The sequence below is a fragment of the Penicillium manginii genome (assembly GCF_028828005.1).
Source record: "Penicillium manginii strain IBT 31320 chromosome Unknown utg000002l:1.0-5564898.0:1.0-5567710.0, whole genome shotgun sequence".
Taxonomy (NCBI): domain Eukaryota; kingdom Fungi; phylum Ascomycota; class Eurotiomycetes; order Eurotiales; family Aspergillaceae; genus Penicillium; species Penicillium manginii.
The window spans coordinates 3,261,396-3,282,590 of NW_026643103.1; the positions used below are offsets into that span (position 1 = coordinate 3,261,396).

The window sequence follows — 21,195 nt, forward strand, 5'->3', positions numbered from 1 at the left end:
GAGTCGGATGACAACCTTGGAACGATTCACTTAAGTACCGACGTACGGCTTGAGCAAGCGAGCACTGGTACCTGTGGAAACCATTCCTCCTTGCTCAAGAGCCCGAACAACCCGAATGGTCCAGTTCTGGGACTCTTGCAATGGAACAGTCTCGGCTATCTCTTCCAGTTCTGAGGCGTAGTCCGCGGGTATACCGGAGATCCATATCTTTTCCGTAAAATCAGGATGGTTCAGGCGTTGTGTTTCTTTGACCTCGAATTCATATGGTCTATTCTGTGCTGGTCCTCCAGCTACGTGGTACCATGTGCAAAGTGACGAGCCGGGGTGCGAAAGGAGGATGACCCAGTGCGATGCGAGCCCATATCGTGCTCGACAGAATGCGACATGGATATCATATGCTGATGGGTTATGCTGAGACATGTTGGCGGAGTGGACGTGATAATCGGGAGGTTTTGATAGTACTACTAGTTAGCTAGTAGGTACCTAGGTAGTTATCAGTGGACCTGGAGAGTAGTAATAATGGTTTTGTTATGAAAGCTGAGGTTTATGAAACTCAAATACATAACAGAGATCGAGGTCGCCAACTCAACCTATATAGTAGTAAATCAGCCCAGAAGTTATCAACTGGGCAGCTTTGTGTCTTTATTACCACCGAGAGTCTGAGGTCTCATTCAAGTTGAATACAACTTGAATCTTCATTGAGTACAGAGGCGCTGAATAACGGGCTATCTCTCAATTCTATTGTTCTTCAAAGACCCTTTCAAGGTGAAGTAGAGGCTATGCATTCAGCATAACTTTACACAACCAATCAAGAACCACTTCCTCCATTATAATTTACCCCAATGTCTTTAAGCTTTCAAGTTAGTTCAAGCTATTTCCGGTTTTGTCCATATCTATCCCGATTTGGACAATGGAACCATCCTTCCGGGGAATCACCTGACGTTTAGCACCCGACGTGCTGGATAATGTGTAGCTATTGCGTAGCCCCAAGAATTGCCACTGGTCTCGAAGGATTCTTATATCGACGTCCCGGGGCGACAACCCCTGAATCCATCATCCGCCTATGCCAATCTGTGAAATGCATTGCGGCGGCAATGCACGAATCGTGAATCGATGGCCGACCTGGCTTCCACGGATTCAGCTTCGGCTCCCATCGCTGCACCCGGCGTCACAGGAAGCTATACCGGTAACAGCTTCACGCTTAAAGCGACCGTGATCTTCTGCGCAGGCCTGACGATCTATAACGCGATTGAGCTTTTGATCCTTATTTTCTCGACCTTCTCGCGCTATGCCACCGTTTATTTCTGGAGTCTTTTTGCGTCAAGTCTTAGTCTGATCCCTTATTCTTTGGGCTACGCTTTCAAATTCTTCGGAACCCTGACGGGGAATGCGAAATGGGCCTCACTTTCGTTGTTGACTGTCGGGTGGTATGTCATGGTCACAGGCCAAGCTGTTGTTTTATGGTCGAGACTACACCTTGTCGTTACGGGTGACAATGGGAGCAAGATACTCTTATACACCAAGTGGATGATTATATTTGATGCTATCTTCCTCCATATTCCCACCACCGTGGTGACCTTTGGTTCATTCGGTGATCTTGACACCGACAAGTTTGTTAAAGCTTACAATGTTGTGGAAAAGTTTCAAATGACAGGCTTTTTGTAAGTTCTTGCATCTCAAATTTCCTCTCTACCTGCTTGAGAAATTCAAGTCAAGACATTAATCCGCTTTCAGTGTCCAAGAAACAATTTTGTCGTTGATATACATCATCGCGACGGTGAAACTTCTCCAAGGATCTTTTCGAAAAAAGAGCCGCCAGCGCATGTATTTGCTGGTTACTATCAACATTGTTATCATCCTGCTGGATATTGGACTTCTATCAATAGAATACGCCTCCCTCCTGATCCTCGAAACAATACTCAAGGGTGTATTCTATTCGATCAAACTCAAACTCGAATTTGCGATTCTCGGTCGCCTCGTCAGTTTCGTCCGCAGTGGCCAAACAGATGCCGTTGAATGTGTTAGTTCAAACACTGGTACTAGCTCGTTCTCGGGCCAAAGAACACAGACTTCTCAGACAAGATCGATAGAACCAGAATTGGAAGAAGGACATAGTCGACATCTAGAAAGTATGAGCCCGACACGTGATACATGTGTGCCTCGTCGTCCGCCACAGTTGCAAGGGTCATCCGGGTCACAAATACCTTTCAAGGAGATGATAGCTGAGCAATAACATATCTCATTTGGCTGTGTCAATTGCCCCCTTTGGCATTCGCTAGTATTCTTTCATCATTCATGCCATAGGGTCAGCGTTGCACTAAATTTACTTACTTCAAGTTGCAAATCGCATCTCGCATCTCGCAACCCCACAATTATCTGGGTACTTCTCTAAAGCATTGGAAGGTAGGAAATTGAAATACATTAATCTTGATGCATCTTCTACTTTGAATCAGATACGAGGAAAGAAAGAGAATGAAGCAAAACTTGGAACTATATATCAAGAACTGCTAATACTAGTGGTATACGAGCTCATATCCAACCTTTGAATCTCGAATTGTCAAAAAACAGTTGAACCCGGCTCAACAAAAAGGCTAGTTCCATAACGGACCATTTGCAAATCTTCAAGAGCCATAATGACTTCGATCGTCCACTGCTCCGAACTATATCCATATGCCTCTCGGTAAAAATTTCTGATGCTCCAATTTTGCGAATCACGCAAGGGCACCGAAGCCAGGATCGTATTGAATCGGTCCATTTGTGTCGACAAAAGGGTGGCAATGTGCTTTTTGTCTATAATCTCGTCGCCGTTGAGTGGCCTGAACGATCGAACGTGAAGCTCATAATGAGAAAGAATTCCTCCTCTTCGACTTCGGACTATATGGTACATGGTGCCGTATTCCAATCCCGGGTGGGCAATCATGATGGACCAGTGAATGCCCATTTCACCAAAGAGAATCGGCTTTGGTCTGAGAAATGCCACATATATGTCATATTTAGACATGTCGGCTTGACGAATCATGTTAATTTTGATTGAATTTCTGGAACACACCTAGATACGCTCGCTTCAAGTTGATTATATTCATGAGTGAGGTTGGAGAAAAATCCAGGGGCTTTGATGGATTGTGGCTAGAAGATACTCTACAAAGCAACAAAGCGAGAGTTTTCTCGTCACAGATTGGACAACCGTGGTTCTCGATTTATTTTCCGATATTTGAGGCTGAATCAGGATCCGTTTGAGACCGTTCCTGTGCAAGCCTATCAAGGCAAAGAAGCCAACAATCTGAAACATGGAAAAAGTGGCACTCTTTGCTCCATTTCTTTTCCCTCTATCTTTTTCTGGGACTGATTTCCATTTGTATCGAGCGAGTACCATTTCAAAGGCCTTCTAGTTAGTGACAAAGAGTGTCTGATGTTGTCTAGTAATTGATGCCCCAAAGTGGAAATATGGATAAACTCACGTGACCACGTGTCTGCTCGGGCCGACGTGACGGCCAGACAAGTGCAAGTAATCCTTTCGACCACATACTTTTTGATCATTCCGATCCCTCTGAGATGCTTCCAAATGGATAATCGGAGCGTACTTCCGCAAAGAAAACCCGATCTAGAGTTTTACTTGAATCGTGTCTTCCGCAAAAAGTCGTTCCGGTCAGTAGTGCCATTCTTGACGCGAATCAACCAATTCCCTGACAAATTGATAGACCACTGCAGCGAGAGGTGATCTCCGCTGTCACCGACGGTCATGATGTTTTCCTCCAGGCGTCAACCTCCTTTGGAAAAAGTCTTTGCTTTCAACTTCCGGCCGTCATGGGCACTGGGTGTAAGCAGCACGACCTGCGATTTCGACGCGCAAGTAAAGGCTTCCTGCTAACGTTTGTTGGATAGTGACTGTTGTGATTTGTCCTCTGCTTGCATTGATGGTAAGTGGATTACTGCTTTAAATATTCCAGCTCTTCAACTGATACCAGAATAGATGGACCAAGTCAATGCTCTCCGAGCAATTGGCGTAGCTGTCTCGACTATAAACTCGAACACACCTCTGGCCGAAAGACGTCTCATCCTCGACGATATGCTCTCCGGCCACCCACGCACTCGACTTCTTTATGTCACGCCCGAACTTTGCCAAACTGATAGCTTCCGTCGGAATCTTCAGGTAGTTCACAAACAGGAGCAACTGAACCGCATTGCTATCGATGAAGCTCACTGCATCAGTGAATGGGGACATGACTTCCGCCCCGCTTACCAAGAACTGGGCTGGTTCAAAAGCCATCTCACCAACCCGGCCGTGCCCATCACCGCTCTAACTGCTACGGCCACGCCGCGTGTTCGCTCAGACATAATCAATATACTAGGTCTTGATACTACAAAACTCCGGCTATTCAACACGCCATCTGCTCGTCCAAACATCCACTACGAAGTCCGGTATCAAGACGACTGCTCCGAAGATGGAGATTCTCAAATCCACAATCTCCTCAAGTGGCTCAGGGCAATTCAAACCCGACGTGCCGCGCGCATTGGCGCCGAAGCCGCCCCCAAACTCCCACCGGTATCAGGCATAATCTACGTTGGGCTTCGCGCTATGGCAGAACAGCTTGCTGTCGAGCTTTCGCGAGAGAGCAGCATATCCGCCGTTGCCTATCATGCGGGGTTAGCTCCACAAGAGCGAACTCGGATTCAAACACTGTGGACCTCGTCACAGCCCTGCGAACAGTCCAAAGATGGGAGCCCCTCGCCAGCCTTCTCAATAATTGTCGCAACCAATGCGTTCGGAATGGGCATTGACAATCCCCATGTTCGCTTTGTAGTGCATTGGACACCGCCTCGCAGTTTTGAAGGCTTTGTCCAGGAATCCGGCCGAGCAGGTCGTGACGGCCGGGCTGCTGCATCCCTCGTATACTATAATATGCAAGAACGAGACCGCATTCACGACCGTCTCTGTCGGGATACGCAGAATGTTAGAAATCGCGGCGGGCCGAGACAGCATGTTGATAGCTTGTTGAAGAACCAGACGGCTCGGCTCGAGAGCTTTCAGAAGGTTATTCGCTATTGTGACAGTATTTCGAAGTGCCGGCATGATATGATCAAGGACCTTTTTGGCGACTTTGAGCTGGAGGAGATGGGGTCGCAGCAGCCGCCCTCGTCGCAGGCAATGGGAATTGGCTCCTCACCTTGTGACTTTGCTTGCGACTTTTGCAAAGAAGGTCGAGGTGGGCTGGCGAGGAGGAAGAGGAAAATGGCGCCTGATTACAGGATGGAGGTCATGTATGAAGGTTATGACTGATAAAGGGACTTCAAATTTTTTAGATAGTATTATATGGGTGGGTTCACTGGCATTTCTTTGCATAAGTTCAAGTTATTCTTTCCCTTCCTCTGTTATTTCTTCATATGCCTACTATGGGTAACGAGTAGCATCTGTAAGACATGATTAAGTATTGAACTGCTCATAATTACCAGATTATTAGACGTGCTAAACCAGAGAACTAGTAAGCAGCTGCATCTTTTTAGAGCGGAGAATCCGAGACCTGAGTTAAAAGATAAGCATCATCCATATATAGACAGAGTGAGCCTGTGATTAGACTGCAGGAGCAGAGAAACACTGGAAGAGGGTTTATACGGGCGAATAATTAACTCCTATTTAGCAAAATATCACATCCCACAAATATTGCATGAAAATATCAAATCGCTTAGCCTTTCCTCACTTTTGAATATCAGAACTTCAAAATCTCTTGCGTTTTATGTTGGTTGTCTTCGTCGTTGTAAAAAGAAACCTGGCCACTTCGGTGCCGGCATTATACCTAGAGGCCGGGAGGGGGAGGAATCTGGAAGAGAGGCGGAGTTAGTAACTATATCTCGGGGACTGGGAATAGGGCACATACCGCGCTATAACTACCTCCTCCGCCAGGGGCTCCACCGGGAGGAGGAGGGGAGGAGATCCTGAGCCTGGGGGAGGTGGAGGGGGGTGCCTCACCCGCCGGAGGAGGCGGAGGAGGAGCGGCCTCTGCGGCTTGTTGCTGCTGTTGCTGTTGAGCAGCGGCTGCTTGGTAATATTGGTAGTAGGCGACATAGTTTTGATATCCACCATAGGCGGCATAGGGGTCAGCTCCGTAGTACTGTGCATACTGTGCGCTATAGTCAGCCATGCTGTTGGCGGCAGCACCGGATGCAGGAGCAGCGGCCTGGCCCTGTCCACTGGGACTAGCAGCAGCAGGAGAGTTCGAGTGTTGATGACGGTCGTTGTAACCACCACCGTAACCACCGCCGCCACGACCGCCGCCTTGATAACGATCCCCGTGGTATCGGTCACCACGATCCCCGCGGTCTCCGCGATCGCCACGATCGCCACGATCACCTCCGCGGTAGCCCCCCACGATCACCGTAGTTGTTGTACTGAGGCGGGTTGTCCTTGTGGCGCTGGTATTGTTCGCGGACGTTGGCAAGCAAATCTTCGCAAAGTGCCTTCGCTTCTTGGACGTCATTGGCATCCGGGCCACTTGGTACAGGGTTAGCTGGAGGTCTCATTTCATGAGGGGGGTTAGAATGGGACGTTGACACTCACGCAACATGCAAGAACATCGACTCGTCACTTTCTTGGCCAGTGCTTGATTCAATGAATCCAGAGCCACGGCCCTTTATCTGGACACGGCAGCGGGTCTTCTGTTGGATATGCTTCACATACGCACCACCCTGACCAACAACCTGGGCACGCAGATTGAATCCGGGAATAGGCTCCAGGTCGATTGGAATGCGCTCATCCGGCCATTTGCGCTGTAAAAAGTTAGTAATTTTGCTTTGATTTGCCAAATCAGAAAAATGTAGTTCCATACACGGCCGTACTCATCCCGCTCAACCTGCTGTTCGGGCTCTCGTCGGCGAAACCGACGCTCGTCGACTAGGTTAGGAAGTTCCTTTTTCATCAGATCGTCAATCAATTCGATGGCCTTATCGAGGCCTTCTTTAGTAGTGCTCGTGATGTGAAGGTAGAGAGGGGGGGTTCTAGAAGCACGGTCAGCCATGCCCTGTACCAAAGGGTAATGTCGCAATGAACAGATGACCACTTACAGCCGCTGTCGACATGCTCTTGTCGGGGAAATAGCTTCCGCGGGTGGTGACATCTTGTAAAACAGTAAGTCATAAATCTCTTTGTCAAAATAACAGAAGTAGGGCGTACCGGCGCCAGTTTCATCTTTAATCTATAAGTCACGCAGCGGAGGTCAGCGGATGCAAAAGAGGGTTTGTGGTATGCTATGCATTTAGTGGATTGGGTAAGCTTCAGCCAGCCACACAAGCGTATGAAAGCAAAGGGAATAGGGTGGTTTGGGGTTAGGCTCCGGCAAGGGCAGTGCACTCGATCTTCAAAGGAAGACTGGAGAATCAGCAAACGACAACGGGAGCAATTACCAATTTCTGAGTAGAACCTTTCGTCAAGGTGTATCGATTGCGCAGATCGTTGATCTCGAGATCCTTGATAAAGTCTCCATCCGTAACATACGACTCGCGGGGCTTGCCGTCCGCCCCGGCTGGGTCCTCTCCTCCGGGGCTGTCAGTCTACGACATTCAGTCAGTGATTGAAGACACGGTCCCACAGAATAACAAGTATATACCGAACGAATTGGAGGGACATCAACATGTTGGATGCCCTTCTTGGCTTGAAGCTGGGCATTGATCTTAGCCGCGGCGGCCGCTAGCCAAAAGACACTTGTTAGTAAGGAGATCACTCATAATATTGGCAAACAAGGATAATGCATACCTGCTGCCGCAGCAGGGTCGGTAGGAGGTTTGGAGGCAGGGCTGTTAGGTTCGCGACTGAGCGGGCTGCGGGTACGAGTCGACTCAGATTGTCTGGCAGAGGGCGATCGCGAACGACGATCGAATCGGGAGCGACGAGGCTCTGGTTCGGTTTGATCAAAGCGAGATCGCTTGGTTTTGCGCTCGTCGTCGGCCATGGCGAGGTGAGGTGAAAGACAAAGGTCTAGGTAATTTGCGAAAGGGTCCCAAGTTTGGCGAATCCAAAGACAAGGCGGTCGTGAATACAAGGATGGTCAATGAATCCCAGATTCTAGTCGATATACTCTTTAAATTCCGAGTGGATTGAATTGGGTCCAAGGAAAATGGGATGGCTGTGTGAGAGTCGATCTTCCCAAAGGCAGATTCGCATTCACATTGACAATTGACAATTGCTTTGATATTCGTCGCGCCCGGAAATTCTTCGTCACGTGGAGCTGCATAAGGCTATTCCCGAAATGGACTAGTGTAGGTGAGTCAGCCTCGCCGAGGTCGGAAGAGCAAAAAGAGTCCGGAGAACCCATCGGGAGTCTGGAGTGATTCATCGCACAACTTCTTCCAATTCCGAAGTAGCCATGGCTTTCAGACGCCCCTCGACGCTAGCAGCGTCAGTGTCGCTGTTCTCCTCTGCAGCAGCTGCTGGTCGGTCTCGCACTGCCACCGCTCTGCCCCGATTCAATGCCGCCCGCGCTTCCTCCAGCTCGACCTCAGCGCTGGCATACAAGGCATTGCACCGCCGTTCCCCCCTGCCTCTGCCGGTCTCCGATTCCTCAGCTCAATGGGATGCCCCGACTGCCGTCTCGAGCATTCTGTACGAGACTCCCGTGCCTCCCTCCAACCCGCCTAAGCGTCACATCCTGAACTGCCTCGTTCAGAACGAGCCCGGTGTGCTGTCCCGTGTGTCCGGAATTCTGGCCGCCCGTGGCTTCAACATTGACAGCTTGGTCGTGTGCAATACCGAGGTCGAGGATCTCTCCCGCATGACCATCGTGCTGAAGGGCCAGGACGGCGTGGTTGAGCAGGCTCGCCGCCAGCTGGATGACCTGGTTCCCGTCTGGGCCGTTCTGGATTACACCGAGTCCGCCCTGGTGCAGCGTGAGCTTCTGCTCGCCAAGGTCTCTATCCTGGGCCCCGAGTTCTTCGAGGAGCTCCTCCAGCACCACCGCGAGATCACCATGCCTACTGAGAGCCTGGACAAGAACAAGCAGGGCCACCCTTACGAGCAGATCGAATACCACCCCCGCAACCTGCCCCTGTCCCAAGCTCTGCGTCATAAGCACGAGCACTTGGATGCCATCACCCGCCTGACTCACCAATTCGGTGGTAAGGTCCTGGACATTAGCACCAACAACTGCATTGTCGAGATGTAAGTCCTATCCGACCCGCTCCTCTCGGCCCACCTTCCCCCGGCTCTTACTGACCTTATCTACTCATAGCTCCGCCAAACCTAACCGTATTGACTCCTTCCTCAAGCTCATCGGTCCCTTCGGTATTCTTGAGTCCACCCGTACCGGCCTCATGGCTCTGCCCCGTTCCCCTCTGTCCGAGCAGAACGAGGAGCTCGAGAAGGAGGCCGCCGACGTTGTCGACGCCAGCACTCTGCCCCCCCGGCTAAATATCTCCACAAACCACCAATTCAAAGATATACATACCCAATATGATGGTTTATTTGCTGCGCACCGCCTTGAGGTTCGGGTCTCGATTATATGCTATAATATTCGATCTCCTACTTCATGTAAAATGTCTCACTATCTTGGTCTTTCCAATGCGTTTAATTTTGTAGCAATACTGTGAGCAATTCAAACGAGCCGTCAAAAGCCTCATCGCAATCCAAGGTTCTACTCAAAAAATTAACAGCTGTAATCAGCCGCGTTACATCGTTCGGCTCTCAACACAGCCTATAGTCTAACATTTGCAGCAATCCCTTTACCCCGATAAAGCACGATATCAGTGTACTGCAGAACTTTGATCCCAATTTTGGCTACCGCGTCCATCTCTAGCGATTGCCCAAGTGCCTTGCGCAGAGCGTCATACCCAACTCCGCCCAGTATCAAGTCAACTGGAATTCGCGGGGTTTGAGATATACCCGGCGGGACGTCGAAAGGTTCATAATATTTTATCCTGCCCAAAGGCTCGTCTCCCTCGTAATAGGCAGTCGCCTCGATTGAGGTGATTGTGATGCTTGTCTCAGTCAATGGCGACAAGAGGGTAAAATCAGTGGTCGAAGACCAAAGATGAAGCTAGAAGACCCAGTTTTAGTAAAAGGATATTGTTTTGCGGGAAAGCCCAAGTGACAGAATAGAAGCATGTCAACCAGAATGGCGGGAGAGATGATTACCGTTGCGTCCTGTATGAAATTCGGCCCTTCTTTGCCATGGTTAGGGGATCCCGGTGTCGATAGAGCAGGTATTAAAATGTTCATAGGAATAGCTGCCAATGCCTTTCCCAGTTGAGGAACGGCTGGGATCGATCTTTCGTGGGCTTGAATGGTCACGGTGGTGTTATATCCTATAATACATCTTAGACTCATGTGTCAGATTGGTGGGTCACCTGGGAATGCACACCTGATATGTAAGAAGACATGAGGGTTCGTCCAGCCTCCACGCCATCAGTTCCATTCAACTCCAATGGATTCCAGGAAATTTTAATCGGTATATTGCTGTTGTTTCCGGGTTGGAAACCAATATCGCGGGCAGTGATATGGGCAATGGAGGATCCGTTGTACAACACCAAGAAGTCAACAAATGGGATCGTTGCCGAGTAGCTTGTTGGGTTTGTAAAGTTCACCTGAACAGACACTGATAGAGATGACTCTGTAGAATTGCTCAAAGACAAGGAACCCACGCGAAGATTTAGGTTATCAAGCGGGTTGCCGGTTGGAGCTAAGAGCAAGTCAATGACCGAAATAAAAAAGCTGGATTTTTACTATGTGTCTAATTTATGAAAATCACGAGAACATACTGTCCACAGGGACATCCCCAGAAGCCGGGATGCCACGAACTGTCAAGCGACCCAGGCCAGTCTCGACCTTTGTATCTACGGTGGCAGCAACGTGCAGCACAACTGCCTTGTTACCAAACAGCATCGCCTGAACAACCTTTGACAAGACGTCACTGTTAGTTACCTCCAGTGGCGCGTCTTTGATAGCAAACTCCACCAGTAGCGCGGCCAAACCATCCTCGTCTTCTGTCATGGTCGAGTTGGAATCTTGCCACTTGTCGAGGTTCAAGACACCGAGTTGGTCACCACGATAGTACACATTCGCTATGGCTCGGACGCGAGGAACATCAACCTGGAAGTTCATCTCCTCTGGCAAGCCAATGAGAACCTTCATAACAGCTGAGACCGATGGCTGTGCTTCTGGTGTATTGGGCTCGGCGAAGGGATCAGGCAGCGAGAAATGCGTGTCTGTCATGGTAAAGTTCTTTACCAGGTCATCCAAAGCATGCCCTGTGAAAGGGAATGGCACGGTGACACTGCGCAGTAGAGCGGCTATCCAGCCGGGTGTTTGAGGTAGCGGAGCTTGCGCACCACGAACAAAAATGGTGGTCTCTTGACCTTGAATGAAGCCTGAGACTAATAGATCCAAGGGTGAGTCCTTTCCTCCTGGGCAACTGGATGTCAACTCATCAGGTATTCTCTTAATAAGCCCCCTAGCGTTGACCTCAGTTGGCGCGTCGGTATAGACGGCAACCTCATTTGTGGAGGCATTGGCAACCATGATAAGAGGGTCGCTGGGCGAGCAGTTGGGCACAAGCACGTCAAATCCAAGAGGTGGTATCGTTATCGCGATTGGTGAATCGATCTTTGCCGTAAGAGCCACATCAACGGCCATAGCCCCATTTTTAGCGTCATGTACGTTAAGCCTTGTGAGGCTGATCACAGGCAGGGCAGGGAAGTCATATTCTAGATGATGTTAGTACTATGGTGGCGAATGGTATGTACTAAAATTATTTACCTTCGAATGTGATCGTGTCGGTGATTATTTGTTCGCCGAGGGCAATGAGACCGGTCTTAAGATGTAGTGTAGCCTTGCCACGGATTCTCAGGCGATCCAGTCTGCCTTCTATCCAATCCATAGCGATCGAATGTATACCTTCGACGTCTCCAGCCGCCAAATCGGTAAGAAAATCGAGGTGGTTCTCATGACCATTTCGGATGTTCACTTTGATCGAGGGTAATGCCGCCGTGCCAGCGAGGACATTGCCGTACTCCGGGAGATAAACCTCAAGGTCCGACTCGCCCGTCTCAACCTCCCGTGCTATCCAAGTGGCGAGTCGGCCGAATCGTCGAATCGAGTTACTCTTCACACGATTCGCATCCATGACAAAATCACCCTGGACTCGGGCGCGAACACCATCGGGGGTGGTTGAGTCTATTGATAGTGCAGTTGGTTTGAAGACGGCAGCTTCTTGGGCATACTCTTTCACCACAGCCGGTGCTGCAAATGCGAAGATCAGAATAGACAGGACTCCGGTGGTCAATAGCGCAAGGGATATGATTGTCGGCCATCGCACTCGGCTAGATTTCTTCTGCGCGCCTCCTTCGGTCGAGGCCGATCTTCGAGATGCAGATGAGGAAGGTCGTTCGGTACCGTATGCTACGACATCATCACGGCGATGGAGTAGTGGTGTGGATTCGGATGACAGTTCAAATGATCGGCGAGGCTGGTCTGGACGGGTTTCTAGTCTCTCTTGGGATGTGGATGGGGTAGGAGAGGAGGACCTAGCCTGCCCGTCCAGCAGGGGCCTACTCGCCTCAGTCATGAGTGTAGTGATCTGAGTTATAGAGAGTTAAATAGTAGAAGTAGCTTTCCCCCTCTCTCTTCTTGTGTGACAGTGACAAAGTGACTTGGAGGGGGAGAGATGGAGATAAGCGTGGAGTGATAACGGGGAAGTCGACGGGGCAAGTGTGGAGATCCGATGATGTCGATTCGACACCTCAGGCCAAAACTTGGCGCCGAGGCCGGCCACTCGCGTTCGTACTACGGAGTCCACTAGTCTACTTTGGGTTAAGTGCCCACCAATCTTAGTGGAGCCCGAACCAGCAAGCAGCAACCCAGCGAAGGCACCGCGGGCAACTGCACCAACACCCGCTGGCTACGATTTTCCTCCGGATTTGATTTGACTCATTGCGGTCCCTTACAATTTCCCCCACCGCTCCCCTCCTACACTCCCAATTGCACTCACCCACTCTCACACACCCTCTCTCTACACACACCCATTCCACACCTGCACCTACACCTGCACCTCCTGTATTTCCTATCCCAAAGTCCACAATGGCTAGCGGTCTTCAAGCTGCCGCCCGTTATGGCGCCCAAAGTGTAACTCAATTGGCCGGCTCCACCTCTTCTTCCCTGAGTCGAACTCTCCAGGCTAATGGTCTTCGACGATTTGCCCACCAGACACAAACCTCTCCTTCAACCTCTCCTTTCGCCCCTCGCCATCTGCTCTCCATTGCAGACCTGACCCCCGCGGAGTTCGCAACCCTGGTGCGCAATGCCGCCTCCCACAAGCGGGCTATCAAGTCCGGAGCTATCCCGCAAAGTCTTATTGGAGCCCTCTCCGGTAAGACCGTCGCCATGATGTTCAACAAGCGCAGCACCCGTACTCGTGTCTCGACCGAAGCCGCCACCGTCCAGATGGGTGGTCACCCCATGTTCCTCGGCAAGGAAGACATTCAGCTCGGCGTCAACGAGTCTCTCTACGATACCTCCGTCGTCATTTCCTCCATGGTTTCCTGCATTGTCGCGCGTGTCTCCAAGCACTCCGACGTGGCTGATCTAGCCAAGCACTCCACCGTCCCCGTTATCAATGCCCTGTGCGACTCCTTCCACCCTCTGCAAATTATTGCCGACTTTGTGACTATCTACGAATCATTTACCCCCAAGGCCCACAGCCTTTCCAGTCTGGGTCTGGAGGGTCTCAAGATTGCCTGGATTGGTGATGCCAACAACGTTCTGTTCGACCTGGCCATTGGTGCCACCAAGATGGGTGTTGACATGCACGTCGCTACACCCAAGGGTTACGAGATCCCTGCCGACATGGTTGATCTGATCCAGCGTTCTGGTGAGGGTGTTGCCTCTGCCGGCAAGCTTTTCCAAACCAACGTCCCCGAGGAGGCTGTCAAGGATGCCGATATCCTGGTCACTGACACCTGGGTCTCTATGGGCCAGGAGGAGGAATCCAAGAAGCGCATGAAGGCCTTTGAGGGTTTCCAGATCACTGCGGACCTGGCCAAGCGTGGTGGTGCCAAGGAGCACTGGAAGTTCATGCACTGCCTGCCCCGTCACCCCGAGGAGGTCAGCGATGAGGTCTTCTACAGCCCTCGCTCTTTGGTGTTCCCCGAGGCGGAGAACCGTCTGTGGGCGGCGATCTCGGCTCTGGAGGGCTTTGTTGTGAACAAGGGCAAGATTGTGGAGTAAATGGAGATACAATCCCACCAAAACCCACCAACAACAAATCAAATAAAGAAAGACCCAACAATAAGCACCACAAAAAAAGTCTTGAGGAGGGATATTCTTCTTGTGTTCACTCCTTCTGAGCGATTTCGGGAGTTGACGTTTTCGGGGAGTATATATAGAGCTTTCATTCGGATGTATTTATTCATATAAGAAACTATGAAAAAAAAAATCCACTACGTATTCCCGAGATCCGTAAGACTCCGTTCGTATAGTGCCTCTCCACTCGGGTGCACCAATGACGTGGATGATTATTCTCCTTTTTAAGGTTCCATAAAGTTGGTGGCTCGGCATGCCAGGGTTTCGAATACCCCGTACCCTACTCCGTACCCTAGGCTGGCCAAGGGTGCTTCTGCTAGTTCCGGGACATCACTGATAAGATTGTGCCCATCCGATGGTTAGTGGGGCCATCGGATGCTGCCAGGCTGGTTATGTGGCGGGGCTTCCGATGACATATACGAAGATGGAGGGGCACGGCTACGAATAAAACCAAGCTTTATTCGTTATGGTTTGTATGGCTTGTATGGGGTAAACTGTGAACTGCATTCTGGAATATTGAACTCTTGATCTTGCTATTCTCATGTGAAGATACGAGGAACTTGAATGTGATAGACCATATGTACTAGATGTATCAGAATAGTAACCACTGCAGCCGATCTCGGGCCGACAAAAGAAATATGCATATACAACCTTGGAACTATAACATCATTATCATTAGCTACTGTAATACAAGAGGATATATTTAGTACATAATAAACACGGCTCTTTCTATCCGGTAATTAAACAGTACCTATCTCTCCGTGGGATCGACCGGGATATCCGGGCTAAATCCCTCGGAAGAGTCGCAACTTCCAAGGTGAACCACCCCCCCTCCACACTTTCTCCACGCTCCGAAAAGCCACCTCCAACTTGTTGACCATCGGATCACTCATTCTCCAGGCGGGGTGCTCCCGATTACCATACAACTCATTTGACTACATATATCTCGAGGTCATCAGTCGCTTTTGCTCCACATATTTCCCATCATACCAACTGCATTGCATTTGATAGCAAAACTTGACCTCAACTCACACGCACATACAACCCCCACATCTTGAAACAATGGGTTTCGCAGACAAGCGCATCGCCATCGTCGGCGGTGGCCTGGGAGGCACAGCCTTTTTAAACGCCGCCCTCTTCAGCGGTCTGAAGAAAGTCCAACTCTACGAGCAAGCGCCCCAATTCGGCGAAGTCGGCGCCGGCGTAAATATCACCTCAAACGCCAATCGCGTCCTCGACGCCTTCGGCCTGAAGGAAAGCATGACTGCCAAGTCCAGCCGCAAACTCCCCTCATACATGGAATACCACAGCTACCAGACCGGCGACTATCTCGGCCACATCGCGGAATTCTCGCAACCGCCCGCCCGCCTCCTGCACCGCGCACATCTGCTAGATTCGCTGAAGGAGCGTGTTCCAGAATCATCTCTTAACCTGGGTAAGCGACTGTCATCAATTGATCGAAATGCCGCCGGCGCTTCTGCGCCATACACACTCCATTTCGAGGACGGCAGCACTGCCGAAGCAGACATCGTCATTGGATGCGATGGTATCAAGTCGAATGTCCGTCTCGATATGGGCTTGGGTGACTCGCCGAATTACTCGGGCCAGGTTGTATACCGCGGCTTCGTAGACTACAAGGACCTGCCCACCGAGACGGCACAATTGCTCCGTAAGACGGTCAATTTCCGCGGTCCGAAGTGCCACGTTCTGATTCTGCCTATTGGAAATGAGGAGACGAAGACTGACCGTGCGGCTGTTATTGGATTTATGTCTGAGTCGCTTGATGCGTGGGATTCAGAGAGCTGGATGTCTCGCTCTGATATCGATAGCTTGCAGGAACATGTTAAGGACTGGTGTCCCCAAGTGCAGGATATCATTGCCGGTCTGCGGAAGGGCTCGGCGGATGGGAAGATGTTGAAGCAGGCACTTTACGTGCGCGATCCGCTGGATAAGTGGTTCGAGATGAAGGAGGGCCAGAAGGATGCGGGTATTATTTTGCTGGGTGATTCGGCTCACTCTACGCTGCCTCACCAAGGTATGTTCATCATTTTTGATGGCTCGAAGCCTCCTCCCCTCCCACCGACGCAATTGACTAATCTGGATGCAATAGGTCAAGGAACCTGTATGGCTATTGAGTCTGGTATTGCCCTCGCGACTGTTCTGCGCCACTGGAAGGGTGATGATCTCGCTGCCGCATTCCAGTTCTACCAGGATCTCCGAAAGCCCCGGACAGACCGTGTCACGCAGACTAGCTACGAGGCTGGTAAGCTAGCGAGCTCTGATAGCCCTGACCAGATGACCAACAACTTCAACCCGGAGGCGCTAGGTGAGCGGATGAAGTGGATTATGGAATATAACGTTCTGGAGGACTTGAAAAGTAAGGGAGCTGGTGTGCTAGACTTCCAAGACTCGAGACTCTAAATGAGTTGTGAGTTATGTTAGAGGTGTTAAATTAGTATATATGATACTTTAGCCATTCTGTATAAATGATTAAAGATGATTTTTCAATTTTGCTCTGGGATTTGTTAGGTAATTGTAGGCAGTGGCATGTGCTACCAGTAGCCCTCCAGGGCTGGAGGTACTGGTACTCCTTGAATTATCCAAGGACCTTGAACCTTCCAAGGTTGATTGTTTTTTTGATGGGGTGATTGCCCGGGTGGTGCAATCTGAATGGTGTTCCCTCGGTCAGACCACTTACAGTACGCAGGTATATATACTCTACTCCAGAGCTAGTAGTATTATGTACCAGGTGAAAACACCCCACAAACCAGAGTTGCTGCTCCAAAAATCCATTAACATGAAATCGAATAAAGATACCTAAATTTGCCTACGATAGTATCCGTCTATTGCATGATGCACTATTATCAGCCGAGCACGGCCGTTTTCACATGCCAACCCGCACGTGCAGCACCTCCGCATTTCCAGACATCTCGACATTTCTCGAGTTCCTCTTCTCTTCTTCACCGCGCCATGGAGGTAAGTATACTGCTACTATCCTGCCAGTACACTCCATCACTGGAATTCATCTAACAAGCCATTAGTTGAACAATCCGGGGGGGCTTTCGCTCCCGACGCTCATACCCCAACCTCCACCACGTCTCCCTCGCTCCACTCACGCCCCGATTCCCCATAGACGACGACATCGAACCTACAGACTACTTCAGTCCCCGCGACGCTCTCGACGCAACACCCAGCGGGTCCAAAACACCCCCAAGAACATCATACTTCTCCAGCGTCTCCGTCCCCAGCACCCCGCCCATTCTTTCGCATTCGCGAAGTACATCCCGCACCCGGCACCACAACCGAAGCAAGAGCTCCAGCCGCGCCACAACATTCAGCGATTCAAATCTACAATCGCATACTAGAGACATCTCTCTCCCACTGCACCATCAGGGTCACCATCAGCATAAGAAAACATCCAGTTCACCCCATCTACGCCGACACCAAAGCGAATACGCTCACAACCATACCCATGCCCAATCCCACACCCCCAAATCAGACGCAGAATGGATGCTCCGCGCCGGAATAGCCCTCGCCTCCTCGACCCGTGAAGAAAAGGGCCAAAGCTGGCTATCCAAGCGCGAAAGCTCGACCAGCCTCGTCGCCGAAATCCCCATCGACAATGAAAGCGCACACCATCGGCACCACCGACGCACGAAGTCCGGGTCTTCGCGCAAGTCTCGGCCTGGATCTGGTGCGTCGACGCCGGCGGGCGGGATGAGTCTTTCTAGACGTAGTTCTCGAAATAGGGGGATGAGTCGGCGAGGAAGTCGGGCTGGTCTTACTATGACGAGCATGCCACTTACCGCTACGACTACTACTACCACTGCGTCGACCTCGTCGATGGTGGCGGCGGGGCCTGCGGGGGCCGTGGCGCTGGGTAAAATGTCTAGTCCCGCGGGTGCGATTACCCCGGAGACACGGGGACGAAGTTCAGCCGAACAATCGCGATCAGGTCTCGAGGCTGATTTTGTGGATGAGCGGATTCGGGCGGAGATGGCTTCGTTGCAGCGGCAGGGTCTGGATCGAGATGAATCTGGAGGTGGAAATGGAGATGATTATTACGGGGAGGGCTTCGAAGGGGACGAGGAGTACTGGGACGGAGACGAGTATGGCGATGATGGGTCCGAATATGATTATTCTACCGACGAGACGCCGGATGAATTTGACGAAGCTGATCTGCAGCGACTCACGCGTGAGCGTGGATTCGGACTGGGAGGTTGGATTGATCGACTGGTTGAGTGGACTTTGTTTGGCGTTGAGGAGTGGCCTGCTTCGGGTTCGTCGACTGCGACGCGCATTGGGACTGCGGCTACTACAACAACTGTGACGTTTGAAGAGGCGCTGCCTGGGAGTGGTACCGAGCAGGATGAGGGTCATGATAATTTGTCACTGGACTCTATGGAGTTGGATCGGTATTCGGATATTGATACTGTGTCCCATGCGGAGGGGGACTCGGTTGTTGTTGAGAAGCCTGGGGAGCGGGGTGGATGGGAGGATGCGGGTTGGTTGTTCCGGGTTGTAAAGCGTGCCATCATTTAATGATGATGATTAGGGCGATGGCTATTCCATTTGTATACACGCAACTTGTTTCTGTTTCTTTAGTATCCTCCCAACTCAACCATGAAGGTCTGAGATCAGCTTGGGAAAATAGCGATAGCGATGGCTTATGATTTTTATCGAGTCGAATCAGCGTGCAAGACAATTGATATTGAAGGCAGTAATTCGAAACACTGCTAGCAGTGGCACCAGCTGCTAGGTGTGCTAGAAATATTCAAACTGCATGGAAACAAGTTCAAAGTCCCAGTCCAACTTTGGAATACGAATACGAAGTAATGGATGCAACATTGGGGTTGAACAGGCGAAGAATCAGACTAAGTAGTACCGATGTAAATGAATTGTTGACTATACAAAACTCCAAACAGTGCAAAATCGATCAAGTCGCAAAGGAAGCACGCCATCCGAGATCGCAATGAAGGAGAACAAATGAAATCAGATAAGAGTATGGAAACGAGAGGTCGAGAACTGGGCCGAACAGGCAACTCAAGATGTGACAAAGGGAAGAAAGAAGAGGAACAAGAGAGTTGGAAATCGACGAAGTCGGGGCAAGAAGCAGGCGAAAGCTTTCGAAAATTCATTGGAAATTGAAAAGTTGTGAGATAGAGGTGCGTAGGACGTAGTCGCTGTAGCAGAAAGAATCATTCTCTTCCAATGGTTTCCAGAAAACCATTCAGTGTAGCATCGGAAGGTCGGAGGGCGAAAGACGGGGAAGGTGATAAAAAGGAGGACATGAAAGTAACCTGTTAGGTGATTCGCCTTTGCATATTATAAAACGCCAATCTGAGACCATGTGGATTCTCTAAAGGTCATGCAGTAGTTATCGTGATCGTGGCATACGTCGGAATGTTGTGCGGTCGGATAAGTGTATGAAAGTCCGTCGGGCGGGGTTCACGGCGTGAGAGCGAAGAGCGTGATGTGAGTGAGGATAGGGACGTGAGTCCATCCGGGTGCGATGTATGGAGTGTTTTTATTCCAAGCAGGATTTAACCAAGGTAGTGGTGTGCCGTATTATCGAGTTCGAAGAAGGGGGTGTATGTAGGTGAGGAGGCCGCTGAACTGAGTCATCTGGCTTTCTTTGCTTTTATTGCTTGATTCACCAGGGACCGACTTTGACGGGGGTTCCAAGACCATAAGTACCGGAGAATAACTGGTCTCGTATAGAGCCAAGTTCACTGCCGCCGGGGCTGTGAGATTGGGAATCTTGCGGTCCATTCATCCACCCCAGGCTCGAGCCGAGTTCGTTGATGGCGGCCTGAAGCTTGCCTCCTGATGTGTGGTTGTGTTTGGCGAGCTTCTGATCCCATCCTCCGTACTGCAGCTGGATGCCACCGCCACGCTTTCCTGCTTCTCGGATCACCAGGATCCAGGCCTTGCAGATCTCATCGTAGGCCGAGTCTCGTTCGATGTTGTTCTGTGGTGTGCTCCAGCGGGGCAGGGCGTGGATGATATCCGTGGCCCCGTCCAAATAGCTGAGGGAAACGGACGGCTGTGTTTCGTTGGGAGGAAGGAAGTTGGGTGTAAAGTCGCTTAGAGCTTCGAGGAGGTTTGTGAGTGGCTGGCGGACTCTGTTGTAGGCGTAGTCGGACTCAGTGTTGCCACCAAGAGGGAAAGATGATTGAAGGACGGCCTGGTAGTTCCGAAGGACCTGGAGGGTGGAGGAGACGCTTGGGCGAGGAGAAGTGTGCGCCACCTCGTCGGCCAGCTGGGGGTGACGCTCACACATGGTCCTAACGACGGTTCGGAGGGCATCGGTGTCCAGGGTCTCTAAGAGACGGGGAAGAGCAAGAGGTCTGCCAGAGACATTTGGTCGGGATCGTTTGATATTGCGGAAGGAAGGGGGAGCTGGCGAGGAGTAAAGGCGGGCGAGTTGGTAGGAGAGGCGGACATGCGTCCATCATGGTCATTGCCATCATCATCGGCTTTCCGCTTGCGGCTGGTGTAGGACGATGAAGGTGTCGACACTGCGAGGGTTGGTCAGCTGAGTCTTATCAAGATGTCTGCAGAGAGGATTTCTGGGTATGGAGATGGGAAGAACGAGGAGGCCATACTTATACGGGAGGGAGAGAATCGAGAGTGCTCGTAGAAATGAGGAGGAACAGGAGGTGTGGCCACCAGACTGTTCATGATGACAGCCGGATGGCAAGAAAATATGAGCTTCTCAGAGAGGGATATGAGCTCTGAAGAACAGAGAAAGGGCAAGATTTTTTCAAGAAAGGGTGCCCATGTGCCCAATAGGTTGTGAGGTGTGGTGAGGTGGGGAGAAAGAAGGGAAGAGAAACGGCGGTGGGTAGCGTTGCGGGAGGCAACGCAGGCCGGCCGTGCAGGTTCTTGGTTTGGTCCACCTGGGGTCACCTTTC

General features: G+C 50.8%; 11 protein-coding genes across 11 annotated transcripts; 6 read left to right on the top strand and 5 right to left on the bottom strand.

Moving 5' to 3' along the window:
- Positions 1–30: 30 nt before the first annotated feature.
- N7533_002497 (uncharacterized protein) lies at positions 31–420 on the bottom strand (the record flags this gene model as incomplete). Its single annotated transcript, XM_057099147.1, has 1 exon — positions 31–420. One exon carries the CDS (start codon positions 418–420, stop codon positions 31–33), a length of 390 nt encoding a protein of 129 aa, XP_056964283.1.
- Positions 421–1,113: 693 nt separating this feature from the next.
- N7533_002498 (uncharacterized protein) lies at positions 1,114–2,233 on the top strand (the record flags this gene model as incomplete). Its single annotated transcript, XM_057099148.1, has 2 exons — positions 1,114–1,661; positions 1,735–2,233. The coding sequence occupies 2 exons, from the start codon at positions 1,114–1,116 to the stop codon at positions 2,231–2,233; spliced, it is 1,047 nt and encodes a 348-aa protein (XP_056964284.1).
- Positions 2,234–3,562: 1,329 nt separating this feature from the next.
- Positions 3,563–5,278, top strand: N7533_002499 (putative RecQ family helicase RecQ; the record flags this gene model as incomplete). The annotated part of the gene is made up of 4 exons (XM_057099149.1): positions 3,563–3,645; positions 3,699–3,817; positions 3,883–3,917; positions 3,971–5,278. 4 exons carry the CDS (start codon positions 3,563–3,565, stop codon positions 5,276–5,278), a joined length of 1,545 nt encoding a protein of 514 aa, XP_056964285.1.
- Positions 5,279–5,792: 514 nt separating this feature from the next.
- N7533_002500 (KH domain-containing protein) lies at positions 5,793–7,940 on the bottom strand (the record flags this gene model as incomplete). Its single annotated transcript, XM_057099150.1, has 10 exons — positions 5,793–5,816; positions 5,874–6,316; positions 6,372–6,487; positions 6,554–6,762; positions 6,822–7,013; positions 7,057–7,109; positions 7,166–7,187; positions 7,396–7,542; positions 7,599–7,678; positions 7,745–7,940. The coding sequence occupies 10 exons, from the start codon at positions 7,938–7,940 to the stop codon at positions 5,793–5,795; spliced, it is 1,482 nt and encodes a 493-aa protein (XP_056964286.1).
- Positions 7,941–8,354: 414 nt separating this feature from the next.
- N7533_002501 (acetolactate synthase regulatory subunit) lies at positions 8,355–9,573 on the top strand (the record flags this gene model as incomplete). The annotated part of the gene is made up of 2 exons (XM_057099151.1): positions 8,355–9,145; positions 9,216–9,573. 2 exons carry the CDS (start codon positions 8,355–8,357, stop codon positions 9,571–9,573), a joined length of 1,149 nt encoding a protein of 382 aa, XP_056964287.1.
- Positions 9,574–9,677: 104 nt separating this feature from the next.
- Positions 9,678–12,545, bottom strand: N7533_002502 (uncharacterized protein; the record flags this gene model as incomplete). The annotated part of the gene is made up of 5 exons (XM_057099152.1): positions 9,678–10,019; positions 10,118–10,287; positions 10,344–10,661; positions 10,741–11,685; positions 11,738–12,545. The coding sequence occupies 5 exons, from the start codon at positions 12,543–12,545 to the stop codon at positions 9,678–9,680; spliced, it is 2,583 nt and encodes an 860-aa protein (XP_056964288.1).
- Positions 12,546–13,057: 512 nt separating this feature from the next.
- argB (ornithine carbamoyltransferase) lies at positions 13,058–14,203 on the top strand (the record flags this gene model as incomplete). The annotated part of the gene is made up of 1 exon (XM_057099153.1): positions 13,058–14,203. One exon carries the CDS (start codon positions 13,058–13,060, stop codon positions 14,201–14,203), a length of 1,146 nt encoding a protein of 381 aa, XP_056964289.1.
- Positions 14,204–15,340: 1,137 nt separating this feature from the next.
- N7533_002504 (uncharacterized protein) lies at positions 15,341–16,699 on the top strand (the record flags this gene model as incomplete). The annotated part of the gene is made up of 1 exon (XM_057099154.1): positions 15,341–16,699. The coding sequence occupies one exon, from the start codon at positions 15,341–15,343 to the stop codon at positions 16,697–16,699; it is 1,359 nt and encodes a 452-aa protein (XP_056964290.1).
- A 467-nt stretch (positions 16,700–17,166) lies between these two features.
- On the top strand, positions 17,167–18,820 carry N7533_002505 (DUF3984 domain-containing protein; the record flags this gene model as incomplete). The annotated part of the gene is made up of 2 exons (XM_057099155.1): positions 17,167–17,254; positions 17,412–18,820. 2 exons carry the CDS (start codon positions 17,167–17,169, stop codon positions 18,818–18,820), a joined length of 1,497 nt encoding a protein of 498 aa, XP_056964291.1.
- Positions 18,821–19,931: 1,111 nt separating this feature from the next.
- N7533_002506 (cut8/STS1 family protein) lies at positions 19,932–20,561 on the bottom strand (the record flags this gene model as incomplete). Its single annotated transcript, XM_057099156.1, has 1 exon — positions 19,932–20,561. One exon carries the CDS (start codon positions 20,559–20,561, stop codon positions 19,932–19,934), a length of 630 nt encoding a protein of 209 aa, XP_056964292.1.
- Positions 20,562–20,602: 41 nt separating this feature from the next.
- On the bottom strand, positions 20,603–20,962 carry N7533_002507 (uncharacterized protein; the record flags this gene model as incomplete). The annotated part of the gene is made up of 2 exons (XM_057099157.1): positions 20,603–20,799; positions 20,887–20,962. The coding sequence occupies 2 exons, from the start codon at positions 20,960–20,962 to the stop codon at positions 20,603–20,605; spliced, it is 273 nt and encodes a 90-aa protein (XP_056964293.1).
- Between the last annotated feature and the right edge of the window lie 233 nt (positions 20,963–21,195).